Genomic DNA, 18987 nt, shown 5'->3' with positions numbered 1-18987 from the left:
GCTACCTTCCCTAACTGCTGGGTGATATTACCACAGAATCCAGCTCATCATGCCCCCTCTACGTAGTTTTTAAGCATTTCTGTAGGGTCTGCAGACCAAACAAGATAAGACAATTGAGAATTTCAGGTAATCTCCTTTTCCACAAAGAAAATTATCAGTTTAAAGTTTGTAATAACATATAAATACTGGAAGCACCTGAGCTCTCAAAACCTTCTCACTACGGGCTTGCCATAATCTTACATGGTTTCGTAGAAATAATTCAGTAACACAAACCAGTGTATTTAATGGTGAAAGCATATGTACAATTATAAGTTCCATCTGTCCTCCATTTCACTTGTTCCTTAACAGATAAAGTAACATTAAAGAAATCACACCACTAGTTCTAAGAGTCAACATCAATAACTCAAAGAACCCAAAATTATCACTCAGTTTCAGAAATTTTGAAGATGAAAATTGCTTTGTGTTTTGAATAAAAATAGAGCAGAGTACTTGCATTTCGTTAATAACGCAATCAATACATACCACTGAGCTAAAAGAACTTGTTTCACGTTATAATATAAAAATTTATGAAACACAATAACCATATTCTAGAAAAGTTAGAATCTTAAAGTGATAGCAAATTCATGCATCTACCTTCCACAGGGAACAATAAAAAAAATAAGGCAGCACTTAAACTAGGATCAATGATTTCAGTATGATGACTTTTCAGGCACCTTGGGCTATTTCAAATCCTGCAAAAAAAAATCTATTTTGAAATAATGTATTAAAGGAACACAACCATTAAGAAACAGTATCACGAGATGCTAAAACCTATCATCCAAAAACATTTATATAGTCTTTTCATCAATACTTGACAGGGAAGAAGGTACTGCTGAAGCTAAGCTTGTTCTAGAAGCTGAAACTATACAAAAAAAACAAAGTACCCAGTCAGAATTCTTATAACTGAACATCAGCTATGCATGTTACCTTCAATATTTTACTCTTCAAGATGTCAGCCAAACCCTGACTGCAAATGGATGGTCTTTTCCAGTGAATTTATTTTTCTGCCAACAGTCATTCAAGTGTTCATTTTACGTCAAACACTACTTTCAGTAAACTAAGAATAACTTAGTTTAAAGCCAGAGGTTTCTTTGTCTGCACATGAAATTAATTAGCAAAGATCTCCTAAAGCACTAAAGAACAAGCCGATATCCTTTCTTTGTAAACAATACCAAGTCAAGTTGACAGAAACTTGACAATAAAAGTGATGAAAGGCCGAAGGAAGCCTGAAGTTACACACACTGGTGTAAGAATGCTGTTAAGAAACATGTATGACAACATTACAAGTCTGTATACAAAAGCTCTCATTTCAATTCACCCCTTGGACCTGTAATTTTTTATTTTTTTTTTTTTTAAAGTTTTTCAGGAGTTGAACAGAACAGAGGTGCTGTGTTACCTGATTGACATATCAAAGCACAAGTGGCATTGCATGGAAGATGGTGCTGTGTGAAGACTAACGTAAAAACCGCAATTAGTCACAGCCTACAGAGTCCTGAGGGCAAACCGGGGGCAGCACTGGAAAGATCAGTGAGCAATACTTATAGCCTGAAGTCCAACTTCATGAGCACGAAAAGTCTGATGAGGAGTTCCAGGTAAAGGAGTATGAAGTAGTCCGACTTAATTGCTGGAATTCACAGTGGAAGACATCAGAATGCTTCACAACACGGTAGCATAATCCTACCTAGTGGCAAGCCCACAGAGCACTTCTGTTCCACAACAAGGGCATTACTGCCAGCTGGTACCAGCTCTTTTTTAAACGTATTACATCTTCAGAAATTAGCACCATCAACTGAGTCTGGTTTAAGCCACTGCAATTAGCAGAGTGTTATTTTGACACTGAATAAGGCTAGGAATACACACACTTGCTATTCACTCAACTGTGTAACTGCAACTAAAACTGTACCTACACAGCCATCTCTCTAATGAGAAGGACTAAAGAAGTACAGAATACCATCAGTATTGCTTCCTCACCATTTACCTTTAACATGATTACTGCTCAAGTATCACAATCCTTTTTAAGTTTGCGTTGTGCCTTGAACTGCATTTTAAAAGCAGCTTCAGCAATGTGAGCAAAAAGCATGAGCCACTAAACAATTCCCAATTTAATGGCAATTTGTGCTTGTAGATCCAGAAGATGGACTCTATTTACTGAACACTCATAAGTCATACCACTGAGCTAGCACACTAGGCAACTATAAAGAAAATGGCAACTATGAAGAAAACACCTGTAAATCATGATCACTCACAGATTACTATATTTTATACTACGCTGCCTCTTTCTCCCAAACCCAGTCAGGCTGAATGAAAATAATCAAATATTGATCAACATAATGTATGGCAGAATAAACTGTCAAGTAAGACATTTATGTCTGTAATTAAACAGCTAAAACAATGGCTTTAAGCTATTCTGAAAGTAGAAGTTTCATCACAGCCAGGTTCAACTCCCCCATTCTATTAACTTGGTGTCATTCTATTGCCTTAGATCTCGCATGTTTTTTCCATATGGGAAGAACACCATCAGCTGCTACTCCAACACAAGCAATTAACTCTTCCTAGAGACTTTGTTGCTATCAGATTCAAACATGAGGGTGCACCTCTGGTTCTTCCCACAGCAGGCAGAGAAAATCAAAGGTAGGAGATACTGTGGATGACATGATTTAGGTGAACCTCACCAAGGGATACACTATATCCAAACAGGAAATCTCACCCTGAAACAGTTTGAATCAGGGACTGTACGTGGGGATGTACATTATTTTAGCTTGTATGGAAGCAGAGTGTTATGTTATGGACAGTACAGGAGGCTGAACAAACAATTGTTTTGCCTGTTACAGCCACTCTTGTGTTGAAATAACCAGTGACAATTAGGAACTGCTTGAAATAACAGTGACTTACCTATGAAGCATGTTTTCTTAAAATTAGCCTGTCATGTTACAAGTAGAAGCTCCTTACTATGTTAAGGTGAAACTGTACCATGTATTTTGGTAAACCAACTACTTTTTCAAAAGTGGCTTCACTTTGTTACCACTTTTTTTGCAGTAGCACAATATACCAGCTGCTTCAATACATAATGGAGCCACCATGAATGTGGAGAAACAGCTAGTGAAAGACTTCTCACTTACTGCACTGCTTGTGGTGGCAGCAGGCAATTACTTTAAAAATATACAGCTCCATAAGCCACACAACATCCTTGGAGTGAATGGGTTTCAGGGTGTGCAGATCAGTAATGTTGCCTAATGCTGCCCAATTGAGCTGGACTTCACAGAAACGTACCTCTGTTATTACAAATACTTGTCACTAATCTCACAGCAGCTACCCTGAGAAGCAGTGCCGGCCTACAGAAATTCCCCATTATTTAAGGCCTCGTAGTAAACACTGGTTTGCCCTAGAACTATCATTTATTCAAACAGTTGGCCTAGAATCACTAGGTTGTAACAGAAACACATACCTACAAGCACCTAAAGAAAGGGTGAACAATCATGGTGATGAAATGGGCACCCTGGGTACTCCTGTGGTGGAAGCAAAGAGCATTACTTCTGCCAGAAGCACACAAGAACATCCCACGTCACTAAAGGAGTGCTGACAATTTGCAAGACCCAATATTCTCATGGGCATCTCGTAAATCCCTGTAATCTGACAGAAACAAGTTTTCTTTTATTTATTTATATTATTTTTTAAAAAAAGAAAAGTACATACTGCATTAATCTCAATAAAAAAAAAAAAGACATCATTTGCAGAACAGCAGAATGATTTAATGAAGGTGATGCTCTGATTCACTACAGCCAGAAAGGTCCCTAATCATATTTAGCCTTAAAAGAACAGTTCCAGTTTTAAAACATCAAGTCCTTGCTTATGCTCTATGTTGAGATCAATCCATGGCTAGAATTTAACATGCATGGATGAATAAACCATCTAAACTTTTTAAAAAGTAGTTTGTTTCGACAGCGTCAGTAGTAAGAACTAACTAGGCAACTTAACTGGATCCCTATAACAAGCTATGCAGGTTAAGTCAAACTTTTTATTACCCTATTTCAAAACACAAGGTGTAAAAAAGCTTCTGAACAGTCAAAAACAGTGTCATGCCTGCAAAGGAGCAAAGAGTGAAGTCAAGGTTCAAAGAATCAAATGCTATTTTGAGTAATGTAACGTCAAGCAAGTTACTTCATTTCCACATGCTCGCATGAGTCACTTCCAGGAGACATGCGACATGCAGTAAATCATGTAGTTTAATACGAAAATGCTCAGTAATTGCCATTAAGTCCTTTCCATAACAATAAACAAGTATACAGAATCGGAAAAGACACTATAACATACGGTATTAACAGGCTTAATACAAGTCTCCATTAATACTGCTCTGAAGCCACAGACGGCCTGTTTGAAAATGCAATTCCTTCAGGATGATTCCTGCAGTCCGGACAATAGGACAGCACTCCAACCACCAGCTACATAGGCCAAGGCTTTCTGTACCTGTAGCAAAATGGTGCAATAGCACAGTTTTTAAAACAACCACTGCTCTTGTGCTATAATACTGGGTCCTCAGGCCACAACACAGACTGCATTCTAATAGCTGTGGGGTTCAAAATATAGACTACCTTAAAAATTAAAAAGATGGTAACAAGAAAAGCCTTCTTTTCCCATCCACCTCTCCAGCTCTGTTAAAAATCTCTTAAAAGGTTCTACGCAAGTTGCTCCAGAAAGAAATCATCCTAAATCAGTTCAATCCCAATTGCTTTCTCTTCATTTTCACGGTAGTTAGGAAGGATGCTCAAAGCATCCTGCTGGCAAGACAGTTTGACAGGAAGGACCTTTTGTCCATATCCCTGCTGAATCAGGAATTGTCAGGCTGCCAGAATCCTCTCCTTATGTCAGAACACCATGAAGCAGCAGCTATCAAGAGCCACCACCTTTGACTCAGCACACCACAGAAGAGCAGCCACCTTCAGCTGGCTCCTCCTCTACCTGCCAAACTACTCTCCCACCTCAAGCGGGCTCAAAACGCTGCAGAAATATTTGACTGGTTGGAGTGGGATAAAGGCTGCGAATACCATGTGTATGTGGAACAAATGATGAGAAAAGAGGTGTGGGGTTTCACAACAATAGCAATCCTCCTCTCAGAAGCTGCAAAGAAGTAATTGCCTACTCGTGTTTTCCTCCCTAGAACAGGCACTTGTGCCATAAAGCAAGCTCCTGGAAGTCCAGCTATTTACTGCCTTACCATCCTCAATTTTTTCCCCCACAGCGATTTCCATTTTTGTGACAATAACTAAGATTTTCTATCCTTTGTATAAGTCGAGCATGCAGCCACTTTCCAGACTAAGCCACCCCACTGTTAAGCCATACAGTTTTTCTTCTTGCTTCCCTTTAAGACACAGAGAAGAAAAGAACTTGGTTTGTCTCTCACCTCATCACCACAGAGTGCTTCAAGAAGGCAACATGTCGAGAGTCCCAGATTGAAGGATAAGTATACTTTCTTCATTCCCCCATAGGGTTAGTTTAGACGCCCTAAAATTAGTCTAGCATTAAGGCAAGAAAGATTTTAGGTTGGAGCGTAAGCTAACACTGTTCAAAGCGATTGTGATGAGACTCGAAGAAACTGTCAGCCTAGTTTCAGCTGAACCAAGAGATCACTCTGAAACTTGGAGTTCACATATGGGGAAACTCTAGAGTTTTTCAGCAGCACAGAGAAGAGATTTGTCTTCCAAGAGCTCTGTTCTCTGCCAGACACCAATGTGGGCTAGAGTTTTTGCACTGATTTCATAAAAGAGAACTACAGGCTAGCAATGTTCATATGTTCAGCAATTAAAGTCAAGCAGCCAATTAGACAAGGCACTTTCTAATGCCTCAAAGGATCTCTGCCTTGATTACCAAAAGACTGCAGAAACAGTCACAACAAACATTTCCATTTTCAGTTGTGACCAACCCAGAACCCTTTGCATTTATTACCATGGCTCTTCAACAAAAAGAGAGAGAAGGCACGAGACTTAACTATTACAAACTATTTCCAAACAAACATGAAATCCAAACATACTGACTACAGCTGCATCAACAGTTTTCCAGAAACATTCAACTTTCTGTCCTAGGCACCTGCTGCATCCTGTGTTGCCTTTTGTATCTGTGCTATCTGCAACAAAACTGTAATGAAACACTTCAAGTACCCGGCAAAGGAACATCTGCAGAGGGCAAGATAAAATATGCAGAATTACACAAAACAAGATAGATATGACTGTTCTGTCAACTTCAGCCTTACGGAAACAGAAGTAAGCGTGACTCCCTTCTTTGTATCTGTCCATTACACTGTACTATTTCTAGATCGTGTAAAAGTATTGAGGATCACATAAAACCCAAATAATTTTACTCTGAGAGTTAACACAGAACAAAGAAACCTTGCCACAACACTGCAGATATTTACTGGCAATGAGACAATTGAGAACACAGATTTTTGGAAGAGGGTTGGCAGGAGTACCAGGTTTTCAACCAACCTGTAAAATTCACAGTAGGCAGCTGGATCAAATCTGAAAAACAGGCCCATGTAATAGTGATCACTTAGAATGACCTGAAATAAACTTTGTCATCAGGTTGACACAAGGGCAGAAAGGTCTACATATATGCTTTATTACTAGTTCAAATGTGTTCTGTCCAAAGAGACATGAAAAACTGACTTGTCAAAGTCATTTTTAGAGAAAAACATCTGAATTTCATAAGTGCATGATTATTACAATAGAAGAACACTTCTTGGATTCAAACCTCCTGTAAACTGTGAAATTCTCTCAAATTTATGGGATTTGTTATCAGCTGCTCTCACAACATGAGACTCAATTCCAAAGTTATAATGTAGGTAACTATTCTTCAGTAAATTAGTAGAAGAGAAAGCCTGAAATCACAAAGAGTCTTTTATGACGTGAAAAGAATATTCCAGACAACCAAATTTATACTCTTGTAAAGACAAGTGGGCATTAAAATGAATTGCAGTCTTTTTCATGGGGATACATACCACACATTGTCATTTTTAACCTATACTGAAGTTCAGAGAAGTGAGTATAGTGTAGCAAACTGCATTTTTCTAACTTAAGTGCTGATTTTTAAGTGACAGTTACTACTCTCCCTTGCATTTCCCCTCAACTGCTGCTGAATCAACCTGTCCTGAGGGAACAGACTGTGCTTCTAATACTTGAAGAAGGGCAGTTTGATAATTAGACTTCATCGCATTTTACCTTTTTCCCCTATTTTTTAGTTTTTTATGTGTTTTTTTTTTAAATACACATACTTAACATTATATTAAAGTTATCTTCCAATTTTAAATATGTAGAAGCACTTAGCCATCCAAGAACAGATGCTAAGAATTCAGTTACGTAGCTTTTGTTGAGACCAGGGTCTCCCATCCACTGTACAACTACAAACATTTCACGTGTTGGTTCAGCAGCATGTATTTACATCAATCTACATTAGCCAAAAGCATCTAGGTGCCAGAGACCCCACAACATTTGGGCACAGTAACTCATTCTGGATAAATTCCTTGGTTAGCAAGCGACAGCCATACCTTACTTCTCAGATGATTTTCTTGTTGATGGAATTCTCTATATGAAGGGACTAGTTTTCAGCTCCTTTTAAAATCTTCATTAATAGGAGGGTTTAATATTCCTGCCTTCAGTACAATGACAGAACAGCAGTCAGGTATTTCAATTCTTGCTCAGAACATTGCTTTTTCCTACTACAGAAGTACATTTCACAACTGATATGAAAGATGCCTAAACAGCAAGTTGTGCCTGTGAACAGGTTATGACCAGTAGGTACTCCTTCCACTTCAGCTTTCTCCTCACAGCCAAACCCTTAGATGAAAAGGCGTACTGACACTGCCTGCCAATATGTACAGATTGATTAGAATTCCTTGGTTCCTTCATCAAAAAATGTTTCATTGCTGTGAAACATTTCATCTCTATGTTTAGTATCATTCATCTGTGTAGACAGAGCAAGATCTCTTAGCAGTCCTGTAATGGAGCTGTCTTACAGGCTTGGCAAACAGCTCTTAGTTCCAAGCTTTTCATATGTGAATTTTCACTTCCAGAGTGGCCAGAAGATTCATCTGATTCTGATGTTAGACAGTCAGTGACAGACCAAAGCTTTGCCCCATATGAATTCTCACTTGCAGTTTGGTCTGTGTGAAAATTTATTTCAAATTCTATGCTCTCAAAAACTCCTCTTCAATTAAAGAGTATTTGGCACAAGAATTAACAAGGTAATTCTGAAACTTATCTCAAGTTTTCTCTTCGTCTCTGATCTAAACTGTAGAAAAAGGAAAATTTGTTCTCCAAACACTCCATATAAAACCTGAAGATAAATGAGAACAGGCATGAAACCAGGGTGTTCTCAACCCTGCATCCACTAATACAAGGTAATCTTGCTCCAGGCTGCTTAAATCAGACATATGGCTCCCAGTGCAGTTATAACATCAGATAACTCATTTCTCATTTATACTAAAACCTTACGGAACAAGACTAAGGCAATGTCTTTGCTAGTAGCCAAACAAATGCTTCAAAGCTGAGGAGCTGCTATGATAAATGCAAACACCATCTCTTTCTCCAAAGAGTTCCAAACCTGGAGCTGTCACCAACTAAAGAGTGTAATTTAAATTCAGGATCCTTCTCAGGCACCACTCTGTGCTAAACAGGAGGCATCAGACCTTCAGACAAGGTCTGCAATTAAGTTTTCCTCCATTCTATTCCCAGGCAAAGAGTCTATCTGACACTAAGTAGCAGCAACATGAACTTCCAGCATATAAAACATCAGAACCATCACGTAAGGATATGGGTAATTTGCACATCCATCAGTAAGACCTTGAGGCTCACTTCTGTGTGCTTGCAGCAGACTTTTAACTGGGACAAGAATATAATCCTAAACATCTTTAGGAGGGGATGCTAAATAAGAGAACTCAGGTCTACAAGACAGGTAAACATCCTGAATAGCCATCCTACAAATAGATGAAGTAACAGTTTCATCTTTCAACTCCTGGAACAGAATGCCAGGAAACAGTTAAGTAAAGGGGCTTTATTTTAAAGCACTGAAGTAATGACCTACAGAAAAGATAGGCTTGTTTTCTGCATCAACCAGCCTTCAGATGAAGGCTGCAATGCATGGCATCAGCCCAGCCTAATTTCTTTGGCATCCCCAAGCACTTCTGGTGTTCCTCACAGTTACGGGAACAGATCACTGTAAGGTTTGGTAGCAAAGTCAACCCAAAAGGTCTAAAAGCAGTGGTTTCAGTAGCCAAAGCTACCGAACACTATGCTGGAGCATGGAATCTCAGATTTAACCCTTTTACTACCTAATGTCTCAGAGCAAGACATCTGGAGTGCTGGTCACTATGATCCACAGGGAGGTAAAACAACCTTAACGCAAAGGCACAAAAAGCAGGCTACTCAGTAAGAAAGAAGCAGTGTTGGGCTTTGAGCAACCTCTTAGCTTGACCTATTTTGTGCCACTGCATGGTCCCTATGGAAAGAGTAAATTGTCAACAAATGTTATCTGAAATGAATAGTCAGAAAAGTACAGCCTAGTGAATTCACCAAGACAGATGGATCCACTCTGGCAGTCTTTTAAAAGTCATCCTTTTCAGAAAGGATTACCTAGTTTGGGGGAGATTTGCTTTCAAATTAACAAATATAAACTGTATGTAGTATAGTCTCAGAATCAGAAATACAGCATTATGTCTCTAGGCCTGAGCCTATTTATTTCTCCTTCTCTTTAGGTATCTTATGAAGTAGAAACTAAAGCAAGCCATAGAGCTAACTGATACTATACGGAGCTGAACTGCAAGAGGCTCAAGAAAGTAAGGCTTGAGAATCCACGTTGTGGCACAGAATTGTATTTAGCTAAACTGTCTATGGGTAAGAACAGGAGCCAAAACCTACAACCATGAGTAACCAATGCCAAGAACATCCCCTTAGGTGTAATCAGTCACCCTCACACCACACACAAGTAAAACTCACTGCCACAAGCACTGCCTATAGAGTACAGAGAATGATTACAAAAAAACATTCTCAAAAAGCAAACGGAACTATTCAGAAGTAACACAAGTGTCATATCAATATTTTCTACTTATTGCATGCTAGCAGCAGACCTTTGGTATGAGCACTGGCAATAAAAGTATTTTGAGATATTCAAAGGTGATGCCTGTGGCTAAAGTCAGTCTCACTGCTGCCTCTTTATCAGGCTAGACAAATTTAAGAGAAAACCCTAATGCAGCCCAATCTGCTCACCCTTGGCAGATGCAGTTGAAAAAAAAAAAAAAAACACTGGAAAAACTCCCCTCAGTTTTTTGTTGCTGGATTCCTGCTTAAACATCACCCTTCCCACCTGCACCAACATAGGAAAAGCTGTTAGAACTTTTCTGCCATGCTAGTACAGAAAATACGTTATCAGGACAAGAGAAAAAAGCATGTACTGCATGCCAGAGAAGTTTGATGTTGGTGCCAGAACTGCCTGAAGGTTTTTAGGCCTCAGCCTCCACTATTCATGTATGCCTCTGGGGAACATCTCTCCAACACATCCAAGGCATCAACATCAATATGTGTAGAAAAGGCTGAAGCCTCCCATATAACCTGTATCAGGCTAAAGCTTGTCTCTTCTCATGTCCAACTATTGCAGCCCTAGGAACACAGTCATAAGAAAATTTATTAAAATGACCATGTTCTGCACTACTTTTCAGTGGTAAAGTATTGGCTTCCATCCCTTAAGCCATGAAGAATATGTAGCCTCCAAGAGTAGTTTGAAACACAAGCTAACCAGTACATTCAACAGCTGCAGCCGAGAGCTTACGATATGCTCTCTAAAGCTAGGTATTTGGCAACTTAAAAAAAAAAAAAAAAAAAGGCAGGCAATAGCGTTCCAAGTCAATATTTCTGAATAAAAATAATGAAATGTCAACATAAACTGTACCATGTTTTTTAGTCTGACAGAGCTCAGAGTTGACAAATGGAAATGAGACAAACTGAACCTTGCCAATCATCCTTTCATTTGGCTTTTAGAGTGCAGGCATCCATCTGGTAGCTCTTTCAAAGTTAAACAACTGGTCTAAATACATGCGCTCTATGCACCAGCTGTTGCTAAAATAGAGTGCTAACAGAAAACATCACTCTGCAGGCTCATACTTCCACTCTGACAGCACAAATCAATTCAAGTGTGCATCCTAAAGAAATGCAGAAGTGCTGCAATGCAAAATCTGCTTTACCCACAAAGCTAAATAAAATTAGTCCACCCTTCTTCACAAGGTACCAGATTAACTCCCTGAATCCTATAAAAAAACAAAAAACACGAAGTTTTGTATTAGCCAGACTAACAAAGTCACAGCTCCACTGGAGTTCAATAAAATCTTAAGTAAGCCTTGTATAGTTATCTGCTTTTCTGTATCTAAATCTTTTCAAAGACTCAAAAGCTCAGAAGAACTAAGCATCCTGACCACATTTACAGTACCCATACACAGAACTGGATGAAATGTAAGTATACAACTTTTTGGTGTGGAATCTAGACAATGATTGACAAAAGTTCCTTCTGACTAGCAACATCTGCAGTGGTTTCTTCTGAGTTTATTCCAGAGTTTAAGAGAACTAAAAAACCACCGTGTGACAGCTCAGATGCCAGGAAAGTGAAAAGATGCAGAAAATCCCCAAATGCACATACCTGTTATTTTGTCCCTGACAAGCTTGCAGGACTCAATCTCACCAATACTGCCAAACAGACTCTTCAGCTCCTCTTGCGTCATGTTCTGTGGAAGGTAGTTGACTATTAAATTGGTCTTGCTGTCTTCTGTGTGTCCAGAATCAACTGGTGATGAGCAATTGTTTATGGTGGTTGAACCATGGGCTGTGTTATTGCAAGTTGGTCCATTAGACAGCTGTGTTTCCATGGCAGCGATTACCTGCTAAAAATATAGAAAGCAAGAAACATCAAAATTCGTAATTCACCCTCTGTTATGGAGAGTCCAGATTAGAATCTAAAAGAATTGTCACTATGCACAAGTGGTATTTGCCAGGGCCAGATAGTGCTTCTACATGCAAAAACAATACTGAGTGATTTTTAACTGTTAATCAAGGAAACATTTTAAGAACCTACAGGCAAATCAAGTCATCACTAAAATCTTCTATGGCTTATTTCAGTGAAATCAAGAGCCATAACTCAGTTTCTATCCTCCCCCACATCCCCTTCACTCAGGGCATCACAGCCTTTCTAGTATAGAAATTACCAAGCACAATTGGACTGTTGCAATGGTAATCAGTACTATTAACTTAAGTGACAACTGCAATGTGAAGTGCAGTTTTTCAAGTATTTGCCTTTTTTGGTTATTTTCAAGACAGGTGGGTGTTAATTGTATCTTGACCCTGTCTCTGATAGTACTGGAAAGCAAGAATAGTAATTTAAAAAGAGATGTTTAGAGATGTAAATGGATGTGCTGGAATGGGAAACAAACTCTTCCTTGATAACCTCTAGGTCAACCTTCTGCTACCACAGGCTGGCAATCAGTTTCTAAATGTTTTTTATTTGATTAAACTGCCAATTTCTGTTAATCACCTCCTCCTTCCTCTGCACCCTGAAAACTGTTAAATTTGATTCTTTAACTCACTCTGTTAGACAAAAGAAGTGAGCGATCACTACTCCAGAAACGTGTTTCACCCAAAAGTAACTGACTGTATGATTTGCAAACGTAGCAGCAATCATCTGTGGAGAAGAGTCAGTACTTGCCCACACGCTACCCAGATGTTCAAAGGCTCTCTGCCATCACTGGCAGCCAATGAATGCTAACAGCTGTTAAACAGTCTTTTTTTAATGGCAGTCTAACATGCAAGGCTTGGGTAGCCTATGCTGTAGGAGACCAGCTGTATAGAACAAACCTCACCAGAAAATTCTACGTATGTTAGCCACTAACAGATCATTTACTCCAGAAGCAAGACTCATCAAGAAGTTTAAATAAAAATCCAGTAATCACTGAAATCCAACCTCATACTAAGATTTCTAGAACGAGATCTGATTTCTAGAAGGAGATCTCAAGCAAGAAAACCTGCTACAAAACCACAGGAATCATCAGGCTGGAAAAGACCCCTGGGGGTTATCTGTCCTTACTCCCCTGTTCAAAGCAGCATATCCAATCACTACATACATGAACAAGTGATTCGGCCAACTGTACTCAGTGAGTTCAAATCTGAATTCCCTAAACACATGAAAGGGAGGTTACAGCATCTGAAACGAGTTCAGACATTCCTGGGAAGACACTTCCATGTTTTGTATACAGAAGTATTTTCCAAGAGGTTACTTCAGCACAAAGCAAGAAAAGGAAGATGTATATATTAAGTGTCTTATACAAAAATGTGATCTGTTTTTTTGTCAGAGGAGCCACCACTGGGTCACCAACATTTTCACTCCCTTGTGACAAACTTCAAGGGGGCAACCTGCTCCTGGCACTGTGAGGAAACAAGTCTGCTGAAAAGATGGGAAAATAGATGATACCAATTAAGATAAATTACTCTTTAGAATACCAGCGTATCTGGCAGAGCTGGTAGCCACAAAAGCTGTGCTCTGACTGAAGCTCTGTACAATTGATTTTTTTTCCCCCCTTTATCAAATTTTAAGTCTGCATTGACCAAAATTAGAAGGATTTAGCAAGGACAGACAATCCTCACTTAATTGCACATTTATTTTCATGTTCAGGTGGCAAGAATCCTATCTTAAGCCAACATTCAAGTGAACAGCTGCAGTAGCCTGTGTGTGCTGAAATTACAGCATTTCCCAGCTATAGAACCATCTGCTCTGGATAAAGCGATACTAATATGTTTTACAAATAATGCATACTCCATTGATAGGTTGAATACAACTGTTCATAAAACACATGCCACGTCTTCAGCAGTTACTAAATATTTTCTACCCTGAAAGATAGTTTGAGATAAATTTACAGTTTAAAAACAATTTCTTAGAATAAGACTTATAAATATACTTTAAAAAATAGTAATCAAATACACAGTATACAGGTTTTTTTTAAAGTTACTGCAATTTAGTATTCAGACCATACCAAAACAATTTTAGTGCAATACTACTCTTCAGTTATCCACTGGGTATTTTGAATTATCACTAAAATCTAATTGACATTGGAAGAAAGGCAAGCTCTGCAGTATAATTTCTACAGGAGATCACCATATAATAGAAAAGCTGTCATGGTACACTAGTGTGCTCTAGGCCCTGACAGAGTAGGGAAACAACCTGCAGCCTGTAACGAAACAGAAGAGAGTTAGTGTTCCAAATGGGAGATTAGAGTTTGGTATGGCCTCAGCACTATTAACATGTAAAAAAAGTAGCCTACATAATTTAATAAAAATCCCACAGACCCCAGTCCAAGGCTCTGCTGCCCACGAACCACTTCTAAGCAGAGAAGCCACATCACACAGTCTGACTGCCATGTTAGTTTGGAGTTGCCGTCTGCAATATGGACACAAAAAGTACTGTATGTTAGATTAGCAAGATAACGCAACAAATCAGTTTGTACAAATTTACAGTAATTGCATTTATATTCCCAGCACATCCACGCAGTGGGGCTTAATTGAATTTGAGGCAATTCCAATCTAATCTTTCCAAATTTAGTTCCAAAATTATTTTTCTTACGTGAATTAGGATGTTTATTTTTAAGAGATAATTTAAAAGATAGCAAAATCTATTACCTCTGCATCTACCCTGAGAACTACCACAAGAACCACACCATACCTAAAAGGACTACACCGCAGCATTTTTATTTTTTTAAATCCTCAAGATGGAAAGAAGAGGAAAGAGGAAATGCAGTAAATCAATTTTCCATTAGCATGTAAGATGACCATGCACCACTGAAAAATAGCTCACCTTAAATGCTTTTCCCAGCCCACAAACAGAAGAAACTACTTTGCAACGATCAAGTCCATTACTAAAATCCTAGATTAAAAATTTAGTAAGTTAAAATTTTGCAGAGAAGGCCTTCAGAAAGTTTCCCTGCAACAGCCCTATTTAAGAGTACCAGTGGACATGCAAGTGGCAGCGGAGTCAAGGATATCTCAAGGAGAAGTGGGGAAACATATCAGTGAGGTAGTTCTTCATAATGGCATTTTCATGTCCAAGCACATTGTTGTAGTTCGCCTTTTTTTTTTTTTTTTTTTTAAATGAAGGATTGTTGCAAACCCAGTTAGATTTGAACTGAACAGTGCTAAGAGGATAACAAAAAAGCTGCTAATGGGCCATTTGCAGCTGATTACAACTAGTCCAGATGTTAAATATAACCACAACACTGGCAAGAACAGGAAGACTGTTGCCACAGTTTGAGACTGGTATAAATCCAAGAGACTTCTTGCCTCTGGTTAGCAGATGAGAAATCTAAACAGTAAATTTAACTTGATTAAAAAACTCAGATTTTGGAAGATTGCTGCAGCCAGGGTTTATAAACACATTTCTCAAAACAACCGCTGCCATTTCGAACAGTGTAAGTTTGTCTTCATCGCAGCTTGCTACCAAAGCCTGTCTTTAGGTTAAATGGCTTGACATCAGGACTTCATTCCTGATTTAGGTTGATATCAAGACCTTCAATCTCATCTTCTCATGCAAAACACTGAGGCTTTGGTATGGGCTGCAAGACATTCTCTATGGTCTGAAACCAAAAACAATTCCAACAACTTCTGAAGCACTTCACTGTACACAGGCAACCATGCTTGACACAGCTCTTACTATTGGAAAAAAAATCTCAAGTGACTTCTGCTAAGTCCAGACAAGTTTTATTATGGAAGCTGCATTAAAATATCAGTCTGATATTTTAATATCAGAGACTGCTTTCCTACAGACTGTAGAGATGTGTGTAAGATGCTTGTGTCTCCGTGCCTCCCAGCAAGCCTGCATGACCTGGCAGAGTATTTTCACCCTGCAAGCCATGGGCTGCAGACAGAAAGCTCCTCCAGGAGAGCTTACCTGGGTGAACTTACACTGCACTCACCAGAGACTGCAGTGAGCTCACACCACATCCCAGCACTTCCCCAAAAAACCCCTCTCGTTTGAAGCGCTTCGTTTCCATAACACTCCTGCCTTCACTGAAGTGCTCCACAGGACACAGCAATGTACCCCTCTAACTACCACCATCACATCTCAAAAAACAAGTCCCATTCCACCAATCCTTTCACCGCTTTTGTTACTTTTTAAATTACTTTTTTTTTTTAATACCTAATATGGAAAAAGAGTTCTTACCCTTTACTTTATACTTCCACTTGACATGAAAATTATGTGATATAGCTAGTTATGCCAAAAAACAAGACTTTAAAAAAAGCTATTTCCAACCTAGCACTGCACTTTACGATTAAAGTTGTAGCATTCTGACAAAATCTGAACTGTGAATAATTCCCAAGAAAGCTAAAACATTGACCTACTGGAAAATCATTGGTATTGTGGAAAGACCAAAACAGTTTGACAGTGTTAGGCTTGTAGAGAGAATGCTCTTCAGATTACTGCAATAGCTCAGCAATCACTGCATTCAAACCTGACAAAGCCTGTAACCTCAGGAAACAAGACTTTGTTGAAGAAATCCAAGATCACCTTGCAGTGAAGTTGGAACGGGAATTTTGCTATGTCTGTGGTCCCCAGAAGAGGAACCAACATTGCTGAGTTTGGAAAACAGTAACTGGTTCCCTTTGTTAACATACAGCATATTGAAGCCATCTATCTTTGAATAAATCTGCTTTTAATTTATGAAGCCAGTTACAATTTTAAATCTAAGCAGCCTTAAAAGCTGTCTGTGGTATTAACAGAATCCTGGTTTCTAATTAGCTCCAGTTCAAGTGAGTCATGAAAACAGTTTGCATGGCAAAGGTGTTTTTTTTTTTTGTTTGTTTTTGTTTTTTTTTAATTCCAAACATCAGGAATTAAAAAGCCATATGCTTCAAAGTGATTAGTCCTGCTTCCCATAGAACAGTTACAATTATGTCAACGGGAGTGCTTTAGAAAATAAAGCAAAGCTAGCAAGACAAAGACCAGCAATATAATATTTAGTGGGCTGCTACTCATTTTCCCTGAAAAATAGGTATTTTGGTATGCAGCATCGTTTCAGTATTTCCAGGATTCAGCCTCAGCTACCATTTCCTGCTGGGCATGAGCATTTGAACAGCTGATGAGGTGACAAAACCAAAGCATTCAGACTCCTGTTATCACTCCAGATACACTGGAGAGAGAAGCATTTAGGGCTTTTGGCTGAGACCCTCTCCTACCTGCTTGTATTCAGATCTTTTCACCTCCTCTCACTGAGGGGGAAAAACATTTCACATGCATTTTACATACAGAAGTTAATTCCGCTTATAGACACATCAAAATCACTGCACAGATGCCTCCACTGATTAAGCTGTATACTTCTAAATCATATTACTACATAAAGGTGATTACAGATAAGCAGATGTCATAATACATAATACTTAAAAGGATTTTGCATTCATAATGCCAAGTGGCAGAATGAGCAAAGCCCATAGATGAGAACAATGTCCTTTATGCCTTCCAAATACAAAGGTCTGAAAGTCTACACCAGAATTTTAGTCTCAGCTTGTAATAAAATTGTCTTTTTAAAAAATCTTTGGTCTCCTTTACAAAGGTTTTACTCCTCCTACTTCAACGCACAACAGTAATGACAGTTATTTAGCAAGCCTAAGTGGTTTGTCTGCAAGGAATATTGCTCAAAAACTTCAACAAAAAGGAAAAAAAATCATTATTTGAGGGCTTAGTGAAAGTCAATAAGCCCTGACATATCAGACAAGCTGAATTTTACTTTAAAAACAGAACTCAAAAACGTGCTTCCAAAAATATTTAATTGCACTGTTATTTGTACAATGAAGAACTGAAATTATGAGTGCTTCATCTTAACTGCTTTTTTTTGGTTTGTTTTTTTTTTTTTTTAATCTTTACTGGAGTATTAATTTGACAAGCTTTTTTTTTTTTTTTTTTTTTTTTTGAGTATTCAAATATCCTTTATGAGGCTGCATGAAGACTCATCATTCATTCACGGACACTCACAAAAGCTGTATAAAGAGAGACAATGCAGGCTGCTGAATTCAGCATATGCCAAGAGCTATTGCATAGGCTGCTAGAACACCCCAAACTTTATGGATAAAGGCACATGCAGGCCAGAGGGCAGCTCTTCAGGCAACAACCTTGCTTTTCAGAACAAGACACCACCAACGCTTTCAAGTTTCCCAGCAGGAAGGGTAGTTATCAAGGAGAGCTTGATAATTTCTCTGATGTCCAGAAGTAACAGCACAGAGTGTGCTTGGAGAGTCTGCACAGGCAGGCTAAACAATCCTAACTTTGTCTGCGGTTTAACTTATTTTAAAACACCACAGACCAGCATTTCTCCATTAGCAACCCTTCCCACTCACACGTCTGTTTACTTCTGTGTTATTTCTTCCATTATACTATTAAAAAATTTGTAGCACAAACAAGATCAGTGAACTACTCCAACAGAATACTCACTCAGCACAAGAGAAAACAGCCAGTAGAGAACCTTCTGATTTATGCATGTTACCAAGAACTTTTGATACAATATTAATCAAAGCCCCCAGAAGCTCAAAGAAAACTTGGAATTAGCTTCTGATAATAAGGCACTCTCAAAGTTTTCAAAGTAATTTAAGTTATTAATGTAAACACGGGCAACTGTAAGACCAGAAAGGAGAGTAGTCACTACATAACAATAAAAAAATAACCATGTACCCTCTCTACGATGACTGGATTTGAAGAGAAACCTTTCCACGTTGGCTCTGGTACACACAGCTGAAAAAGCAGCGCTACTCAACACTTCTACACCTTGGCCTGAGCAAGTGCAAGGTGAGAAGGTGATCAAAGATCCAGGATGGATATAAAAAAGGCATATGATACATAAGCAAGAGGATTTTAATTCATCTTTCTGACTGATGCTGACGAAACTCATCT

General features: G+C 38.7%; 1 protein-coding gene across 35 annotated transcripts in view; it reads right to left on the bottom strand.

Annotated features, from left to right (window-relative positions):
* Window positions 1-18987, bottom strand: part of ELAVL2 (ELAV like RNA binding protein 2) — a 90159-nt gene that overhangs the window by 36589 nt on the left and 34583 nt on the right. For 12 of the 35 annotated variants that reach the window (XM_084503351.1, XM_084503365.1, XM_084503367.1 and 9 more), the window contains 2 exons: window positions 14403-14493; window positions 11710-11950 (listed from right to left, as the gene is read on the bottom strand). In XM_084503351.1, coding sequence (XP_084359477.1) covers window positions 11710-11950; window positions 14403-14474 — 313 coding nt within the window. In that variant the 5' untranslated portion in view covers window positions 14475-14493. Of the gene's footprint in view, window positions 1-11709; window positions 11951-14377; window positions 14494-18987 lie in introns of all 35 variants that reach the window. The other 23 variants (XM_084503369.1, XM_084503360.1, XM_084503349.1 and 20 more) reach the window with 4 other exon arrangements.

Source organism: Aythya ferina, assembly GCF_964211825.1.
Source record: "Aythya ferina genome assembly, chromosome: Z".
Taxonomy (NCBI): domain Eukaryota; kingdom Metazoa; phylum Chordata; class Aves; order Anseriformes; family Anatidae; genus Aythya; species Aythya ferina.
The sequence above is the reverse complement of the archived record's forward strand: the minus strand, read 5'-3'. Positions and strand labels throughout refer to the sequence as shown.